At 34.0% G+C, this 20,591-nt stretch overlaps 1 protein-coding gene across 3 annotated transcripts in view; it reads right to left on the reverse strand.

Annotated features, from left to right (window-relative positions):
* Window positions 1-16,310: 16,310 nt before the first annotated feature.
* The window catches only part of LOC144966536 (nuclear pore complex protein Nup107-like), a 29,249-nt gene continuing 24,968 nt past the window's right edge, over window positions 16,311-20,591 (reverse strand). For all 3 annotated transcript variants that reach the window (XM_078903176.1, XM_078903177.1, XM_078903178.1), the window contains 4 exons: window positions 19,493-19,666; window positions 18,884-18,952; window positions 17,640-17,807; window positions 16,311-16,504 (listed from right to left, as the gene is read on the reverse strand). In XM_078903176.1, the coding sequence (XP_078759302.1) occupies window positions 16,400-16,504; window positions 17,640-17,807; window positions 18,884-18,952; window positions 19,493-19,666 (516 nt within the window). In that variant the 3' untranslated portion in view covers window positions 16,311-16,399. The remainder of the gene's footprint in view (window positions 16,505-17,639; window positions 17,808-18,883; window positions 18,953-19,492; window positions 19,667-20,591) is intronic.

Consider the following 20,591-nt stretch of genomic DNA (forward strand, 5'->3'; position numbering starts at 1 on the left):
TGATTCGTTGGCATAAAAAAATAGTCAGGCAGTTTTTTTTAATGTCCTCACAATGACCGATTATTATGATAAATTATTCTCAACAAGGGAGGGGGGGGGGGGGGCGGGCGAAGTGGCCGAGTGGTTAAGGCATTGCACTGTGAACCAGAAGCTCCCGATTCGAGCCTCGCTTCAGGCACTTTCGTTTTTTTTCTTTGAGCAAAATTATTAACCCCCAATCTGCTTACTTGGACAACATGTGTGATTCCTGTTGACATCAAACATCTTGTTTGATGAATTATATATTTTCCTTCGTGGAATGCCTAGGCGACAGTGTCTTATGATTTCGTGACGGAAGGGCATCATTTTTTAAAATATTCTCAATAAACATTGAGAAACTAGGGAGCAGGCACCGATGTGAGCTGAATAAATGTGTATGAAAATGTGCCAGACAAAGCAAAAAAGAAAAAAAAACAAGAAAAAAAAACCATCCCCCAAAAAATCAGTCTACCTCGACTGGGGATCGAACTTCAGACCTTCTGATTACTGGTCAGAAGTGCTACCATTACACACAAAAAATACAGTCGTCAATCAACTCCAACTGTCGTGCGATATGCCCTATGCAATTATTACAGTAATGACAATTTTATGGTAATCAAGCACAAATTCGTGAAAACTTGTTGGAACATTTTTTTCGATATCAACTTAATATCTGAAAAATAATTTTTTAAATCATTAATTTTCCAATGCCGATCATAACGACTTCTATTGGCAAGCAGTTAATGTTTTTCATCTGGTTTTTTTTTTTTAACATAGACAATGAGAGTGGGCAGAGGCTGGATAGCAACAATTATATACTTTTTGTATCCTTGGGAAAGACACGTTGGATATGCAGGACGAATATTATTACAAAGATAGCATTCGTGTAATAAGCTTGACAAACGATTTGTACTGTATGAAGTGGAAACTTGGTTGTATGTGGCTCAATGGGATGGGAGGGGGGGGGGGGGGTGGCAGAATTGGAATTGTCAATACGTGCATTGTAAGAATGCCTTAAGGCTGCCAGAACCACAAGCTTCTAAGGCCCGTGTAAGTAGTTTTAATGTAAGGTATTGATTTTCGACGGCAACCGCATTAACGGCACTGATGGGTTTTAAACAACTTGGCAGATGAAAACGCCTAGGTATATAATATTGACTTTTGCCAGGATCAAAGGCAAAGCGTATCATCCTTGCTAGTACTATAGCAATATCGATCGTGTCCTGCGATAGTCTTAGACGTGAATTATACTTACTTATGTTACCCTGCCATTGTTTGTTTGTTTGTTTGATTGTTTGTGTTTTGTTTTTGTTTACTGTATTTGTTGGGAGGGTGTTGCTTTTATTATTTGTTGGGTTTTTTTAAGGAGGAGGGGGGGGGGTGTAAAGTTTTAATATTTTCTTGTTCCTTACTTTTAATTGATTTTGTTTTCCTTTTATCTATCTATCTATCTATCTATCTATCTATCTATCTATCTATCTATCTATCTATCTATCTATCTATCTATCTATCTATTTATCTATATATCTATCTATCTATCTATCTATCTATCTATCTATATATCTATCTATCTATCTATCTATCTATCTATCTATCTATCTATCTATCTATCTATTTATCTATATATATATCTATCTATCTATCTATCTATCTATCTATCTATCTATCTATCTATCTATCTATCTATCTATCTATCTATCTATCTATTTATCTATATATCTATCTATCTATCTATGCTTTTGTTTTGTTTTTCTGTTTTTTTAATCATTTTTTTTTTGGTCATAATAAAACAGAAAACAAATAATACGTGTAATGTGAATCTTGGAGGGTTCTGGCTGTGAATATGAAAATAGAAAGTAAGGAGAGAAAGAAGAAACTGAAGAGAAAGAGAGTGATTGAGAGAGATTGGCTTTGTATTTTATATGGCACATTATATGAAAGCTTTTGACCTGGTTCGAATCCTGTTATGTATAGCACCCAGTTGAGTACTTGGAAAAAGCTCACTATTCTTTTCTTATTCTCTCAATGTAACACAAAAGCGTCGTACCTTTTGGAAAGTGTCGGTGTTAGCCTAGATCCCTTGTCAAGAGTTTTGATCACGTTTTAGTCGTCACTGAGCTATATATAAAATTCGAGAGAGAGAGAGAGAGAGAGAGAGAGAGAGAGAGAGAGAGAAGAGAAAATAGAGAGAGAGAGAAAGAGAGAGAGAGAGAGAGAGAGAGAGAGAGAGAAATGAAATTATCTGCATTTCTCTGGATTCCGGGCCACGTGACTTCAGACAAATCTTAAATTTGAATGATTAAATTTATAAGATGAAATTGCTAAATTACAACAAACAAACATGTAAATCTTATTCGTCTTTTATTCTATCCAACAACAGGATAAACAGGATCAACGTTTTTATCAATTGTTGTGAGACAATCATACCACAAAATATCTTATTGGTTTTGGTTGGCAGGTTATCATTTATCAATAATTATTCTTTGATATCTTATAAGTTTCGATTTTGGTGAAAATTGCGAGCTGAATTCATTATGTTGTCTCTTTGTTTTGTTTTGCTCAGTTTCGTTTATATAAAAACAGTTGCTATTTTCTCTTGACGACGTTCAAATAAAAATAAACTATAATTAAACATGGGCACCAGTCGGACATCGCAATTCAAGTTAAATATGCTAGACATTGATGACTAAAAATTGTATTTAAAAAAAACACAAAATAATACCTTCAAAAATTAGGCAACAATACATATTATTTAGATACAGACTAATAAATCACCCTGCTTTTATCTACATTCTGACTAAATAAGTTTAATCGGTCATAATGGTAGAGATGATTCTAACATTTCTCACCTCAGCAAATACCAATCGAATTGTATTTACAACTCATAACGACAGAGTAAAAAATCATTAACAAGAGATGAGAAAGTTTACATAATGTGTGTCCTGCATGGTTTCTGCCAAATGTTTTATTCACCAGTGACAGCATCATTTATTGGACATCAGATCGTTTTACAAATTCTAAGCAGCAAAACATATAGATCTTTCTGAAATTGTAAATATGAGCGAAAATGATTATAAACACAGTCACTCCAATATGTTAAAACATGTTATAAGTGCCAAATAATACATTGCATGGATAATTTATAAATGTAATCATAACATGTATTTTTTGTTTAAGAGCAAGTTACACTGGGTCATTGGTTGTTCCAAGATATTAACGAAATAAATAACAATGTGAAATTGAATGTAAGCTTCAATTTAATATACGAAAACATTTAAAATGGACGTTTCGGGTTTCTCCTTTATCAACAAAATATGATGAATGAAACACTACAGACGTATGCGATAATGTGGTAGTTGCGTTGTCCTTCAAGATTATCAAATTATATCAACGACGTTAATGCAAGTTAAAATATCTGTTTACTTCCAAAGTTCTTACAGAGTTTGATCAGGTTATCCTATTTTAGAAAACGAAAAAAAAAAAATTAAACGTTTTTATATTTGTGAAATAAATTGAGCTTTGTTTTCAGCTTTTTTATTTAGCGCAATATCCACTAAACGTGCTCAAAGCGCTTTACCAGGGGTCCCTGGCCAACAGCAACACTTAAAATGTAGGACGTGACATGACGCCTGTTAGGCGATATTACTTTTTTTTCGGACAGAGACAACGCTGGAAACGGCCAGGTACTCATTTTACACCCTAGTACGGTGAGAGAATGTGAGTAAAGAGTCTTTTTCAAGGACTCAACTATGCGCCGAGCGAGGCTCGAACCCAGGACCTTCCGATCCGAAAGCGAGTGTCATACCACAAGACCACATAGCCGCAAAAAGAGACAGCCCATTACATTATTCATTATTCTGTAACCATATTAGTGGTTAAAAGAGAAGTGGACGAATATTCAGAATGGTAACATAAAGACAGCAACACTCTGATGGGAAATTAAAAGACGCTTGTCTGATCTAACTTTGGCAAAAAAATTTCATTACTTATTTGTGAATATATTATTTGCCAAGAGCTAACATCCGTATAGATCGACGTGCACTTATTTGCAGGTCTGATAGCCCAATTCCTTACGGGCTCGTCATCGGTTGTAATGGAAATCTAAAAAAAAAATAAAAAAATACGCAAAATGTCCAATACAACAAAGTTAAACTAGGCCCATAAGGATATTCGGATGCCAGACCTTCATATATGTACATATATGTACGTCGGTATAGATATATTTGATTTCGACGAGGAAAATAAGATGAAATGATATGATGAGATATGTTATAGTATTGTTTAATATAGTGCAACATAATTATATAGTATAATATAATATAATGCAGTATGTGCAATATAATGCAATATAATATAATACATTATATAATATAATATACTTTCGCGATCGGCGTAAAATGAATTGAAAATGCCGTTGTGCAAAAGAAAAAAAAATGAATTAAAATCAGATAGATGTTTGTTGTTGTTTTTAATGGTTTTACGGCGCTTGCAAAACATTTAGGTTATATCAGCGACAGTAAAAAGACGAAATTGGAATAGTCAAAATATTCTAGATTTACAATCAAAGCACCCTATAAAAAGTAAGAGAAGGGGGAATTGGTTCAAATATGGAATATGTATAGATTCCGAGAAAATACCATCACTGTACTTTGATCGAGACCATCTGATCTAGTCATCAGAACAGGATTCCACAAAGAGGAATACACTCAAACGTATACAGAACACACCCAAAACAGAATATATAACTAACGATACATATCAGAGAAATAACAAGGAAAAAAATACCACCCACAACAGAATATATAACTTACAATACATATCAGAGAAATAACAAGGAAAAAAAATACCTTCTCCCAACGCTATAACTAAGACTCCGAACAGGATTGGGACAAAACTAAGTGATCCTATTCCAAGACAAAGACAGAAAGCAACTAGAAAAACAGATATAAAGGGATAGAAGACATAGCGTGACCTCCTAACTACTATGGGAGGTCAAAGGACCCCGCCCAGCAATCTAATAGATGACCTGCCTCAATAAAATTTGAAAATTTTCCCTAAGTTTGGGAAGGGCTTTATATTTTGGTCTTCTCCCCTTATATATCTCTCCGTTTTTCATTGACGTTTCTTTTAATTGTCGTCAAGGTTTGTTATCTTTACGAATAGGAACTTGATACCAAAAAATGTTCTTTAAAAATTACAAACAAATTTAAATGGAAAAGAACACATGCAATTCCATAAAGAAAACCAATGCTGATGACCAAATGTCTATTGATAACAATTGATAATTGTTTGAAATAACCAAACTCAGCGATATGTCAAAGGCAACAACACTGGAGTTCAGATAATAGACACTTAGATAACCACGCCTCTCGGACAGTCGTCATATTTTAAATAATGGCAGTGATTGGTTGACAAAGCTAACTGCACACGCTTTACTATCGATGGTATGTGTCTTAATAAAATATCTAGACCCCACTGTTCTACCGCCTGATCGATAGAACCAACACAGAAAACTATGTGTAAAGTCAAACGTTTATAATAATATGATCAAGAAAATCGTGTGATAACTGGTCACCCATTTGGCGGTATAAAAACAAATATAATGATCAGAGAGAGGTCGATTTCATTCAAGTTATTGTTCATAAACAACCAACAATGTTTGTCCGAGCACGTGTGAAGGCGTGTCACAAATTCAATGTTTTGATTAGTAAAAAATCTACAAGCTTCTGACTTCAGGACAAAATCCATTTCTAAGCGGTATCATATCGGCATGAACTAGATCCTTGAGCTTGACTTTATAGGCACAAAAATGGCACTTGGGGTAAATTTAGATTAGCTATGATGGAGAATAACTACAATTTATTACATTGTATAAAAACTGAAAGATCGTATTTCTTATCATAATGTCAATTCTAAATTCCCTTTTCGGGATAAACTTCATCATGCCGACATATTACTAACGTTTGGAGCAGGTAAGTTACATTTCAATTCAGTATTAGTAGGAGTTTCCTTACAATTCGCATAGTATTCCATTGCATGATCTATCCATAATAAGCATTATTTATTTGATTTTTGATAAAACATCCTTTAAATTTTATTTTAATCTCATTCAAATCATATTTGAAATTGATAAAAATATATTCATAAAACAAAATCCAAAAGTCATATAGAGAGCTATTGGGGTTTTCCATATTATTTTATCTGATGATTGCAACAAAAAAAATGGAAAAACGGAATTTGAAAAATAAGTGTACTTAATCACTTTCAAGGACAGTAATTCCTATACACGACACCGGATTGCTTCAAAACAAATAATTTTGAATTAAAAAGAAAAGTATTCTTTAACACAGCATCGGTGAAAATGTGCCCCAAGGAAAGAATCATTTTCTGTAGCGAAACTGCTGGAAGCGACAGTGTGGATTTCATATGTGTTGAGAAAATGACGTTTTAATTCATAAATTCGTGATTAATCCTTGAAAATGCAAAGGTGGCTAACTTAAGAAATTAAAAATTAAAAAAATAATAAAAGAAAATTTAAAAATTAAAAAAAAATTTTTAATAATGAAAAAAAAAAAATTAAACAAAAAAAAAAAATTTTTTATTTTTTTTTAAAAATAAATAAATAAATAAATAAATAAAAAAAAAACAAAAATTAAAAAAAAAAAAAAAAAAAAAAAAAAAATATATATATATATATATTATATATATATATATATATATATATATATATATATATATGCTGCTTTTGCTTTCAGAGTAAATCCATTACTTGGTTGTGGTGAAATAAGAGATAAGAAGACATGACAAAAATCCATGCAAGAATATCCGTTTTTAGATTAATCCAGGGATTTACTAGAATATCAACACATTTACATTGCTATTTTCTAACATATTTTGTCAACGCTTCATAAAACTTCTTATAGATTTTATAAGTCGAGTCTACCTGTTACAAATTTATGTCTGGAAAAGTGTTGGGCGGAGAAAGAAGGGGCGAATGGCTGAAGAACGAGTATGTGTGTGTGTGTGTGTGTGTGTGTGTTTGTTTGTTTGTTTTCATAATTGGTTGTTTGTTTTTTTGGTTATTGTTTTTGTTGTTGTTTTTTTATTTATTTTTTTTATTTATTTATTTATTTTTTTTTTTTTTTTTTTGGGGGGGGGGGGGGGGTGTTTTGTTTGTTTGTCTGCATGTAAAAGGCTGTGCTTTTGAGAGCTAATCCGTTAATATCAAAACTCCATCGAAAGAAGATATTTTAAAATTCCATAAGAAAACACACAGTAAATGTTCATATGATGAGCTTCCTGACTTAGAAAATGTAACAATCCCGCATCACATGCATATCCCGATCGCTGCAAAAGTCGAGACATGTAATGATATTTGACAAACAACACTAAAAATTGCATCCAACGAGCAGTTTAGTTCAAATTCAGATCCAATAATGACAATGAAAGTAAGAAATATTATATCACCATTATCCATCTAACTTTGTCTCCACAACTCAGTAGCAATGGCAGCAGTAATCGCGATCTTTACAACGGTTTCCACAATCTGCACACAGAGCTCCCATCTCTCAACAACGTCAACTCCGTACTTCAAAACATTCTCACAATATTCTTGCCTTTCTCTACGCCACCATTTCATCCTTACCGATTCCATTTCAATCCTTTAGCACTTAAATATAATCCCATGACGCATTATAAACTCAACTTTCACCATACACTTCCGTTTCTACAATCACAATCCAACACACCACATCGTGATATATCCTTGCAGACATACAACTCTCCCCCTCCCACATACAGAGACCACCAACCCCCAACCATCCAGCCAGTCAACCAATCTAAAATACGTCTTTGAAGAAGGACCCGGGGGACGCTCCTTTCTCAGACGAAGGAATCCATAATTCTATCAAACCAAAGTCCCAAGAGAAGCATCTCTTTAGACAACGGAAGAGAGTTCAACGATGAAAAGGGAGACGTCAGTGAGATCATTGTAGTCTTTCAAATGAGTGAAATACACATCATGTGTGTACTTGCTAAATTAGTGACAATAAAATCCATTGTCAGTTTCATTCATAAACGGTGCATGGTCAAGTAGTTAGATGTCCTGACCATAACCATTAGGTCAGATATTCAACACTCCCCCCCCCCTCCCCCACTCCATCACCCTTCCTACCTTTCATCCCCGTTTATCTTTTATCCTCTTCACTTTAATACGCGTGATTGTAACTACAACCATGATTATTTCTGTTAACTTTCTCTGTATTTATAGAGGAAGTCATTTTCAAATTTAGGATTTAAAACAATTTGTCATCAGATTAAGCTCCAACTTTCATACATTATGAGTCGTAAGGAGTGGATGAAATTTCAGTAACAACGGATTATCGGGATTGTCAATAATCCGAATATCTTGACAGTCCAAAACTGGTGAGTTGAGGACGGGTTTATTCGCTTTTATATGAAAGATTGGATACCAATAACTAATTTGGAAATTACTTACAATGGACATTATGATTCAATGCTCAAGACTCACTGAGAAAATGCAGGCATAACTTCATCCAACACCCAACTGACAGGTTGTCTATGACAAGTTCTTTTAGTTTTTTGATTCTTCTTCAATGTTAAGTTTAGTGAGCCTGGTCAATGAGCATATTATATGCATGTCAATAATCCCAAATCATATGGTTTGACCAAACTATTCCACTCATTCCAAGTATCAATGAGTACCTGAGCGTGACAGGTAATACAAGAGAGTGACACAAATGGCACACATTGAGAGGCTTGTATTGCACAAACTATAAATGGGTTTTCATGTGGCCCGCAGTGAAAATGAATATGCACTGTGGCGACATAAATAAATAAATATTCTTTTTTAATTAATTAATTAATTAATTAATTAATTAATTAATAATAATAATAATAATAATAAGAAGAAAAAAAATAAGAAGAAGAAGAAGAAGAAGAAGAAGAAGAAGAGAAGAAGAAGAAGAAAAGAATAATAATAATATAATAATAATAATAATAATAATAATATAATAATAATAATAATAATAATAATAATAATAATAATAATAATAATAATAATAATAATAATAATAATAATAATAATAATAATAATAATGAAATAATATAATAATAATAATAATAATAATAATAATAATAATAATAATAATAATAATAATAATAATAATAATAATAATAAATAATAAATAATAATAAGTAAGCCATTAAAGAATACATTTTGAGAATTTCGCTCTATATTTTTTAAAATTCTATCATTCCAACTCATTTCAATTTTTAACTTTTTCGCAAGTAATTTTACGATCCTTGGTTTTACTGGGTCTCAAATCAAATTAAAATATGTGAATTTATGTTTACTTATAAGCCTAAGTAACCTTTTGGTTTCATGAAAACTTGAGATTGATATTGTTTGCTCATACTTGCAAATTGAGAAGCCCTGGTTGAATCGCTATGAATGCTCTCATGGTCAGGGTAATCTTAAACCCACTGTTATAAGGTTTTTAAGAATATTGTGTAGATTAATCCCACCGTCAACTGACATAGACTGACAGAGTCAAACACTTCAACCGAACACGATAATTAGGAAAACAGCGAATAAGTATAAGACCCAAAGAGTCAATCTAAAAATAGAAATTCAAAGAGACAAACACATGAACTCAAATTACACATTAATCTTGAAAGTCTTAAAAACTAGACTTTGCGACAAATTTTAATGGAAAGCGACGAAATTGGTGTGATACTGGCTACGAAACCTGGCTATATTGAACATTAAAAAATCCATTGCTCGAAATTGACGGATTTGAAATATTATACCGAAAAAAAAAAGTCAGAGCAAGCGATAGGACAAGGAGATGGAGTCGTGATTTTTTAAAGAAATATTTGGATAGTGAGGTCATAAATGTGAAAAGCATTTACACCCAGAACCAGTATTTTGCAAAATTACGACCGACGGTTCAAATAAGAAAGACTTACTCGTAGGATCAGTTTATAGACCACCAGACAGCGACAAAATAACCACCAATAAAATCAATTGCATCAACACTCAAATAGACGGTTCATTTAAAAAAAAAAAACCAAAAAAAACACAACACAATAGGCATTCTCTTCACGAACAATCCAGGACTTATTGTTGAACAAAATCTACACATTGAAATAGGAGACCACGGTGCAGTATCGATAACACCAGCACTGAGACCAAAGAGAATAAAGAAACTGCCTCACAGAATTTACCTTGGGAAGAAATGCGATCTAGCAGTCATGAAAAAGAAATGAGAGACTTCGATAGAACGTTCACTCAAATATATAATAACACCAATGTAGACATTGCTGAAACATGTGGAATGAAACCAAAGAAAAGTTTAAAGCAATACTCGACAACCGTGTACTAATAAAATTCACAACCAGATGCCACCAACAGCCTTACTGCATTGAAGGTAAAACAAGTATGCCAGTGAGCTTGTTGAACAGCTCATTCCCAGTTTATAAAAATCATGTTTGACAATGCAAACATAATTTTAAAAAAAAACTATAGATAGACATAAAGAGTAAGAATCAGGACCGAACAGGCATATCCGACTTGAAGAACACAACAAAGTAATCCAAGATGCAACAGAAAAAGCGAATACAATCAACAAACAATTTGCGCCCGTTTTTTCTAACCCACAATCTGAAATCGTTATTGGTGGTGACGATGAAAAGTACCCTAAAATGCCAAACACCATAAATGATAAAAAGTCACAGACCCAGACGAGATGACTGGAAATTTAAATTACAAGCAAAGGAAACTCTTGAAATGTACCCAAGCCTCTCTTGACCAACGCCAGATGAGTAGAAAGGTACAAAACAATGCCACTGTTTAAGAAGGGAGACAAATCGAAGGTAGAAAATTACAAACCCATATCATTAACATCAATAAGTTGCAAATTCTTAGAGCGCATTTTACACATCCATGTCGTGGACCACGTTGAAGACCACGGTATTTATTACAACACTGAAGATGTCTTTAAGTTTAAGCAACAACACAAACAAGTTGTCAATCTCAGCGAATAACGACAATCAACTCAACAACAGAAGTCGAGATTGATTCAGTACTCCTTGATTTCTCAAAAGCTATTGATAAAGCTCAACCTTCAAGCCTTTCGAAGAATGGAGTTTCGGGCAAAATACATTAATGGATCAAATCCTTCCTTCTAGGCAGAATCTAAACTGTACTTGTAGATGGAATGGAATTACTCACAACACATCCAATCTGGAGTTGTCAAGAGTACACTTTGGGCCCACTACTATTTCTTATCTACAAAAATGGCATCGACAGACACTTAACACCAGGAACCAAACTACAACTTTTGTAGACGACAGTTACCTACGCAAAGAAATAATAGGCCAAGACGATAACAAAGTTCTCCAAAAAGATTTAGACTGCTTACAACGATGGGAAAAGAACTAAAAATGGAATTCCATCCAGACAATAAATGCCACGTTTTGTGAATATCAAACAAAGGTATTCGATAAAGTAAGCCTATTATATACACGAAAAGAAGCTGCAAGAAACCAACTATGCGAAATACGAGGAAATACTTGATTTAATTGACTGCAAGCTTCAATGGAAAGAGCAAAACAAAGCTGTATGCAGAAAGCCAAATTATATCATACTTGGCTTCCTTAAAAAAATACATGGACCTGTTCAGCAGCAATAAAAAAAAAGATCTATATGACATTTGCCAGATCGATTCTACATCCAAAAAAAAATCAAATAGAAAGCATAGACAAAGTACAGAAGGATGCAACAAGACACGTAGAAAAAACAACTCTCCAAAGGCAGCACAGGAGCCAACATGAAAATGCTGGGAAAGCTTCCCCTGGTCAACCAAAGAAAAAGACCTAAACTCACTGTTTTCCAAGGGAGTAAATAGTATTCCGTAATCAAAATATCCACAAGACAACGAACAATTAATGGAAATACAACAGGCTTTATGGCCTCCAAATGCCCAACATCCCGCAATCAAATGTCGATAGCCACCCGTACTCTTTTTTCACTAACACCATCCATCTGTAGATAAGCTTTCCATTCATTTAAATGTACTTAGCAGCGTAGTCTTAGTCTAATAAATGTTTTAGTTATTGTAATTGTCGACAAGAAGAAGAAGAAGAAGAAGAAGAAGAAGAAGAGAGAGAGAGAGAGAGAGAGAGAGAGAGAGAGAGAGAGAGAGAGAGAGAGAGAGAGAGAGAGAGAGAGGGAGGGAGGAGCCAACTCCGGATTTTAGAATAAGAATGTTAAAAAAATTCTTTGGCACTTGAGGTCATACGATATCTCATTATTTATTTGTTCAATCAGTCATTATTTTACTCACCCAAACCACCCGCCCTCCCCCAGCCTCCTCTTCTGACTGTATATATGTGTGCGTCCGAGTGTTTGGAATGCATATCCCGATCCCATTGTTCGATTTGAGCTTCAAAGGGAACGGATTATTTCTGATATATCTCCTTTGTCCAATCAACATTGATCTGGTAGCTGCGCCTATAGATAGAACGAAGATGACGTCACTCAAGCCTTTATTATTGTATTTTGCCATCCGCGTTTATGAGTAATGCTCACTGAACTGTATTAATCTGACTATAAACGTTCATGGATACACAGTTTTGTGTGTTGGTCCGTTATACTTCCGGATGGCAATGTTATGAGCTTCTTAGCCAAGTGCATACTATCTATTGGAGAAGGAACGTGTTTTACGATTGATCAAAAGGGGAGCAACTACATAAATCGTGGGGGGTAAAAACAAAATAAAAATCCGGCTTCGTGGGCCTTACTGCTGTTTATAACCACGACAGGCCATGCCAGTTACATATCTGTCTGAAAATATTTTTTAGCAAACATGTTTATTGTTTAAGAACTCGAACTCTCTCTCTCTCTCTCTCTCTCTCTCTCTCTCTCTCTCTCTCTCTCTCTCTCTCTCTCTCTCTCTCTCTCTCTCTCTCTCCCTCTCTCTCTCTCGTGTATGTATGTGTGTGTATAGGGATGTTCGTGTTCTGTGGCCCGAACACTTTCTCACAGACACAAAATTGACATCATAAAAGGAGGTTGGGGGTCTTGAGGAAGAACGAGGGTGTGCGCAAAAGAGTGTTGCTTACTTGGGCGGATTTACAGCCGCCACTTTATTAAAATTATGTCGAGGGGGGCTGGACCGTGGTAGATTGTTGAGGGGAGTGGGTGGGAGGTCGTATATGTTATTATATTTGTTCTCAACACAATCTTGTTTAAAAAAATAACCAACAAATTGATGTTATGCATTTAGTTAAAAATACTCAAAACATCCGCAAGCCGAATTTAACGTACCAGCACACAAAACCATGTGTAACCTTAAACGTTTATAATGAGAACTAATCACTAAAATGGCTGATTAAAAACAATAACAAAGAACTGATTGACGTCAATTTCGTTCTATCTTTATTATAATAAACAGATAATAAACAAAAATAAACACATATATTATTCAAACACACAAACACACACATACACCCTCCATACACAAGCGCGCGCACACATCCACACACACACACACGCGTGCGACAGGATAGCCTAGAGAGTGGAGAGGATGTATTCAGGACCCAATTCTTCACAAGGAGAGAGTGAGAGATGGGACTCTAAGTGATTCTTTGGGCTTATACGAAAAAGTTAGGGAAGAGAGAGAGAGAGAGAGAGAGAGAGAGAGGGGGGGGGGTCAAAAGCAGTAACGGCCTCCATCCAAGACGTAAATCTCATTTTGCCTCTTTCCTTTTCAACTGTCCTCTTAACTCACTCAACCCTAACTAACACCGACTATATCCGTAGTTTACCCGGGTTACTTTTACCCCATGCCTATTTATTACATAGAGAGGCAAATTATAGGCGTATTATCAAAGCTAATGTTTTTCATTTTTACATGTTAATGGTAGTTGAATAAAATATGATAATTTTTAATACATTTTTTTCCAATTTTGAAAAGTGGCAAAAATGTCTAGGATTGAGTGAGTTAAAGAATAACGTCAAGGGCTAGTTCAAATTGAGTAGATTATAATGCTTTCTCCACCCAATCAACATTATTTGACCATACATTTTTCTAGCTTATTGGCCGTAATGTACGACTGGTCTTTTTTAAGTGTATGTGTGATGTGGGTGTGTTTCATTTTTTAAAAACTTTTTATTCTGCTATTTGGGAATTTCATACTACTTTTGTCGCTTGCAAAACATTTAGGCCCTATCAGGGCTAGTGAAAAGGAAGAAAACGGGATAGTAAAAAGTTATAGAATTACAATTTAAGCACCCAAGAATAAGCAAGACAAAGAGGAATTGGTTCAAATAGAGAACAGGTGTAGATTCAAAGAGCACACTATCAGTATACTTAGTTTGAGATCACAAAATGTCCCATCCAGACACAAACACAGGTCCCCGCCAAGAGGAACACACTCAATGTCATCTCCCAAGACTAACTATACATTTGACTATTTCTCTCCCAGCCTGGATATACCGGCCAGGACTAGAACAAAACCAAGTAATCTCATTCCAAGACAAAGACAGAAAGCAAGTTGGAAAACAAACAGATATAAGGGGATGGAAGACACAGTATGTACCTCCCTTCCCACTATGGGAGGTCAGAAACCCCACCCAGTTTTTAAAACTTAACTATCGGCGAAATTTTTAACGACAGGTAGACATGAACAGGCATATTCAAATGCTGCCAAAAAAAACACCTTTGCTGGTCTCGGTCCAGTTAAAGTGAACTGCTCTCTGCCATAGTGGGCTTCTTTCCCCACCTCCATGCGCCAATCCACCAACTCCCCCCCCCCCCCCCAACCACCTTCCCACCCGAAAAAAAAAATCAAAACAAAATATGCAGGCTACCAAATAACAAGACTATGCATACATCATTGATAAAAGTCAAAACTAGATTTTTCATGACCAAGTGAGACTACTGGACTTTTACCCATCACTAATTTGGAACTGAAAGGTTGTTTCCCTTGAAAATAGAAAGAAAAAAACATAGCTTTAAGGTAAGATAATTCTTTTTTTTCTAATCCCGAGTTTATCTTAAGCAGTCTCCGCTATATATTGGGTTGAAATGCGCGCAGGATTTAGTGCATCATTATTGGAAAAAAAGTGACATACATTTTCAGAGGAGATACGATAATTTCTGAATAAAATGATCATCCTGGAGGGAGACATCAATTCACCTCCACTCACACTGATTGTAAAACAGCCTGGGGTCAATCCCCAATCAAATCAAACTCAAAAATAAAACAAGATGAATCAAACAAAGAAGAAAATAAACACATTTTCCAATAACAAGAAGACATTATATACTGTTTCAGTCTCAATGAAGGATCCCAGAAACGATAAGGGCAAAACCAAGTTTCATTCCACAAGTACAAAAAGCAAATACCTAAAGCAGTCACCACACAAAATCATAAATCTAAGAAAGAAATGATTAACAAGGGGAAAAAAATCTCTTTCAATGATAGTCGAGTCCTTGGAAAAGGCTCTTTACTCACATTCTCTCACCGTACTTGTGTAAAATGAATACCTGGCCATTAACAGCATTGTCTCTCTCGGAAAAAATTGTGATATCTCCTAATAGGCATCATGTCTTGTTCTACATGTTACATGTTGCTGTTGGTCAGGGACCCTTTGTGCACTTTTAGTGGACATTGAGCTATATAAAAAAAGCTCAAGAGATAGAAAGACACCACGATAGTTTGCGCTGCAAGGGGGAGGTAACTGGAAAAAAAAATCTGATGAAAGCCCTGATATTTACATCCCAGCCATGACGAGACTGGTGTAGACAACAGGACTTTCCAAGCCCAAACCTTTTATTGACATTTGAGCTATTTCATTCCTATTTTTTTAATAGACCCTGAAAGGTATTATAACCTTGAGATGAAAATGGAAAATTTTCTTTTTTATACTAGCTAGATAAAAAAAAAAATTAGAGCATTTATAAAGCATAATATCCACTAAACGTGCTCAAAGCACTTTACAAGAAGTCCCTTGCTAACAGCAACACATATCTGATAGATCTATTTTTTTTTCGACAACGCTGTTAATGGACAGGTTCTCGTTTTACATCTGAGTACGGTGAGAGAATGTAAGTTAAGTCTTTTCCAAGGAGCCAACTATGCGCTGATCAGAGTGGGACTCGAACAATGGAGATTCCGATCCGAAGGTGAGTGTCATACCACTAGCCAACACAGCTGGACAATAACAAATGACTAAAACATTTTTAAAATAACATACAAGGTGATTCTGTATTTTAAAATATTTTATTGTTTCATTTAAAAAGTACAACAAAAAATTGTGAACACATTTTACATTTAACAGGTCAACTTTGACTTAGACCATCTCATATCCAAGGGGATCTTTGCCAGCATTCAAAAGGCTGTGAGAGCTTTTACTGATAAGTGTAAGAAGTTGTTGCAGGGATTCTTTGTCAAACACCTGGAGAGAAAATTTTTAAAAAGGAAGTTAGAAAAAGGGTGATAATATACTTAGGGGCCTTAATGGTCAATCCGTTAAATTGATTTTTAAAAGGATTATTCAATTATTCATCTACATGGTGGAAACATTTTTTTGAAAGAATGGAATCAGAATCAAAAGATTGTTTATTTTTCTTTGTTTTGGGTTTTTTTTACGGCGATTATGACACTATTGGGTAATTTCACCACCAGTAAAAAGGAAGATGATAGAGAGGAAAAGTTGTAGATATGAAATTAAAAGTACTAAAGAAAAAGGACGACAAAGGGGGTTTGGTCAATTAGGGAACAGAAGATTCCACAAGCAATCAACCAATGTGCAAATGGTGACATTACCTAAAAGTTCCATCCAGACACAAAGAAGGGACCCCGCTATGGAGGATACTCTCAAATGTTTACAAATTATAACATACAGTCTTCAAAACTAGTAATTATCTATAATAGAACATAACAGTAACAGAGAGATGGTTTACAAGGGAAACATATCATCTCTAAAAAAGATACCATATATTTGACTACCTCCCTCCCAGCTAAGGATCCGGGAAAGTACCCGGGGAAAAAAAGGAGAAATCTCAATCAAGAACAAAGACAGAGAGCAACATGGAAAGGGTAAACAGATATGGGGGGATAGAAGAAACAGCAAGTGACCTCCTGCCACCATGGGAGGTCAGAAAACCCCAACCAGTGAAATGAAAAGAATCCAATTTGAAAAGTCATATCAACAATACTAGGGACGAAATATTTTCATCTATCCATTTAGGATTGTTTTATATATATGGCTTCTGCCACCAATGCAACTTAACTTAAGAACTTATAATATCATCACAATTGAAGATTTGTCCTAAATCTTTCTCCCTTTACATTTGAGTAAGCATCTGGCATTTTGATTTACCACTAAAATTAGCTGTTGTTCAACAGAAGGTATAGTAGATGAACTTTGAATCAAAATTGAATCAATCTATTCAATTCATCTGTAAATTTTAGTGTGTGACATCTTTAATTGAGAACAATCCCCACAACCACAAACATAGGTAATATGTAGACCATAAATGATTTAGAATTCTACTACAACAAAGGATAACAAAGGATTATTCACTTACTTGATAGAGTTGATGAACCTCGGAAGCTACAACATCTGCAATCTGGACAGCTTCCTCATGCATTCCACTCGAGTGAAGAATAGTATGCAAGTTGAGGCACAGAGCAGGCAGGTGGATTCTACGCAGCTGCTCCATTTGGTTTTGGCGCAATTCATCAGCATGCGGATCCTGTTAACAAAACCAGACGAGGAAAACCAATTAAACCAAATATCTATAAGCCAAAAAGGATTTTAAACCTAAAAGTTTTTCTCACTTTATCATTGTTATCAAACACTAAATAATCCAAAAACACTACTGCTCCATTGAAAAGATATGTTTCTTGTTTAATGTTCACAGACTCAGCATTTTTCATATACCTTTGAACTTTGCTTGATTTTTGGAGAGATGTGAACCTCCTAATTACTTCTTTGCAAGGAACCCATTTCAAGAATCAATGTAATATTTAAGATTCATATCCCTATGGATGGAATTTTTTTTAAATTCTCGATTTGTACACCGTAATCCTAATTGTTTTCGAGTCAGAACACTTATTATGGGAACAAGCCAATACAATATGGAGTGTTTATGACTCTAGCATCTGTCTGCATACTCTAGTTAAATGCAATCGACAAAACATGTTAGTATAATCTGATGTAAAATGCTTTGTCAAATTACATTAAGGTCAGGTAGTTAACTTATATCTCTATTCAGTCCAGACTTCGATCAACTTGACAAAGCATTGCGTGTGCAATAATCAACAGGCTTCAATCATGTGTTATATTGATGTCATTGGGCAAACAAAGGCTATTGATGTATCGTCACATTTGTTAAGACACAATATACATTTTTAAAATTCAGATTTATTTTGTACATCACAAACTTTGAAGAATGATATTTGTTTAATTAATAAGAACATAAAGTTGTTTTGTAGAGAGATTGTTTGAGGTTAAAAAAAACAACAGTTTTTCTGCTGGGTAAGCCTGCCATTTTGGGAAAATACTGAAAAGGATCGATAAGGAGAGAGTTAAGGTAAAAGTAAGTTTTTGATGTAAGTTTTTTAATAGCCGCCATTTGACACTTCTACTTGTCAATAGTCCTTATAAATTATGAATCTGTTCTCACTGCTTCACTATCCTCAATTGCTCATCAAGATTATATGAGTACTATCCTAGTATTTTTCTGTTAAAAAAGTGATGTATACATTAAAATTGGGGGAAAAAAACAAAAACTTTTCTGAATTCCCTACATGATTCAGATTAACTCACCTCGGCACTATCCACTAACCACCCTCCGTCAGGGAATATCAATACGTTGTAAATTCTGTCTCTGCTGGTCTGTTGGAGCAAACCATAAAATAAACAGTTTAAATTCATTTTGCAGGTAGATGACCCATTTATTTTGAATTTTACGTAATAACAATGATAACAACAGTAATAACAATAATAATGATTATGATAATGATGGTAGTAATAATAGTATTAATGTGAAGTAGTATTAGTAGTGGTAATAGTAGTAGAGTAGTAGTAGTAGTAGTAGTAGTAGTAGTAGTAGTAGTAGTAGTAGTAGTAGTAGTAGTAGTAGTAGTAGTAGTAGTATAAAAGAATAATAATAATAATAATAATAATAATAATAACAATAATAATGATTTTTAATGTTAAAAATAAATAGATTTTAAAAAATTATTATTAATAATAATAATAATAATTATAATAATAATAATAATAATAATAATAATAATAATAATAATAATAATAATAATAATAATAATAATAATAATAATAATAGTAACAATAATAATAAAATAATAACAATAATAATAATAATAATAATAATAATAATAATGATAATAATAATAATAATGATAATATTAATACTTTGGTCTGTAGTTGTAAATTGTACATCCATCTGCTGTGTTCCTGTTTGTATTGCTTCATCTTGTGTTCCATGGCCACTTGGTCACTAAAACTACCTCCACCTTCTCCACTTTCCATCGTGGGTTGACCTTTATGGTACAGGATAAACCAGTCGTTGAAACTTTCTACTGCATCCTGAAAAAAAGGTAAAATCATTACTATTGAATGTGATGTACAGTTTTAAAGACATATATTGACAGCGTCATTATCTAACCGTGTTATAGGAAAAAATTTTAATCTATTTTTAGTTTCGCTACTAATGTTCATAACACCTTTCCAGAAATTCCCTGTTCATTTAGGATGCCTAAACACAGTATTAATAGCACATAGGCTACAGTGCAAAGAGCTGAATTGGAACAGCAAGCGCCAAAAGCCCCGTGGCTGGGGATGCCGTGTGATCTATAAGAGTCCATTATTATTATTATTATAATAATTATTATTATTATTATTATTATAACTATCATTATTATTATTATTATTATCCTGATTATTATTATTTTAAATATTAACAGCACCACTAGGTAAAAATCGTACAAAAATTAAGCAGAGTTCCAATTAAAAGATTCCTGGAGTGGCTTCGTAAAACAGAACAAGACCACACACATGTATATTACAGTATTTCAGAGCATTGATTGTTAACTATTTTTGTCTTCAGTAGAGAATGAGTGGCCCCATTTTATGACCACAAATTTATACGGAATGTCAATACACCTATATTCAGCAACAAGACCAGATGAATCGAAAACACATGAATCCTATTCCACAATAAATTAAAACACATTTAAATCAATACATTACTCCCAGTCAAAGCAAACAAACCACTGCATCATCCATTACATGCGCTTTTATTAATTATATGTTGTTCTCCAAGCAATGTCAAATAGCAGGACTATAACATATTACCATAGAAAAGGGATTGGCATTGTTAATTAACAATCATTTGAAAATACATAATCACTCTAATGTCTTTCACCTCAATAAGAATAGGTATATTCTTTATTACCCTGAAAAAAACTTTTTTACATTTGTGCGGCTATGCGGTCCTGTAGTATGACACTCG

This window comes from Berghia stephanieae, chromosome 2 (genome assembly GCF_034508935.2).
Source record: "Berghia stephanieae isolate SIO BIC M18660-M18661 chromosome 2, UCSD_Bste_1.3, whole genome shotgun sequence".
Taxonomy (NCBI): domain Eukaryota; kingdom Metazoa; phylum Mollusca; class Gastropoda; order Nudibranchia; family Aeolidiidae; genus Berghia; species Berghia stephanieae.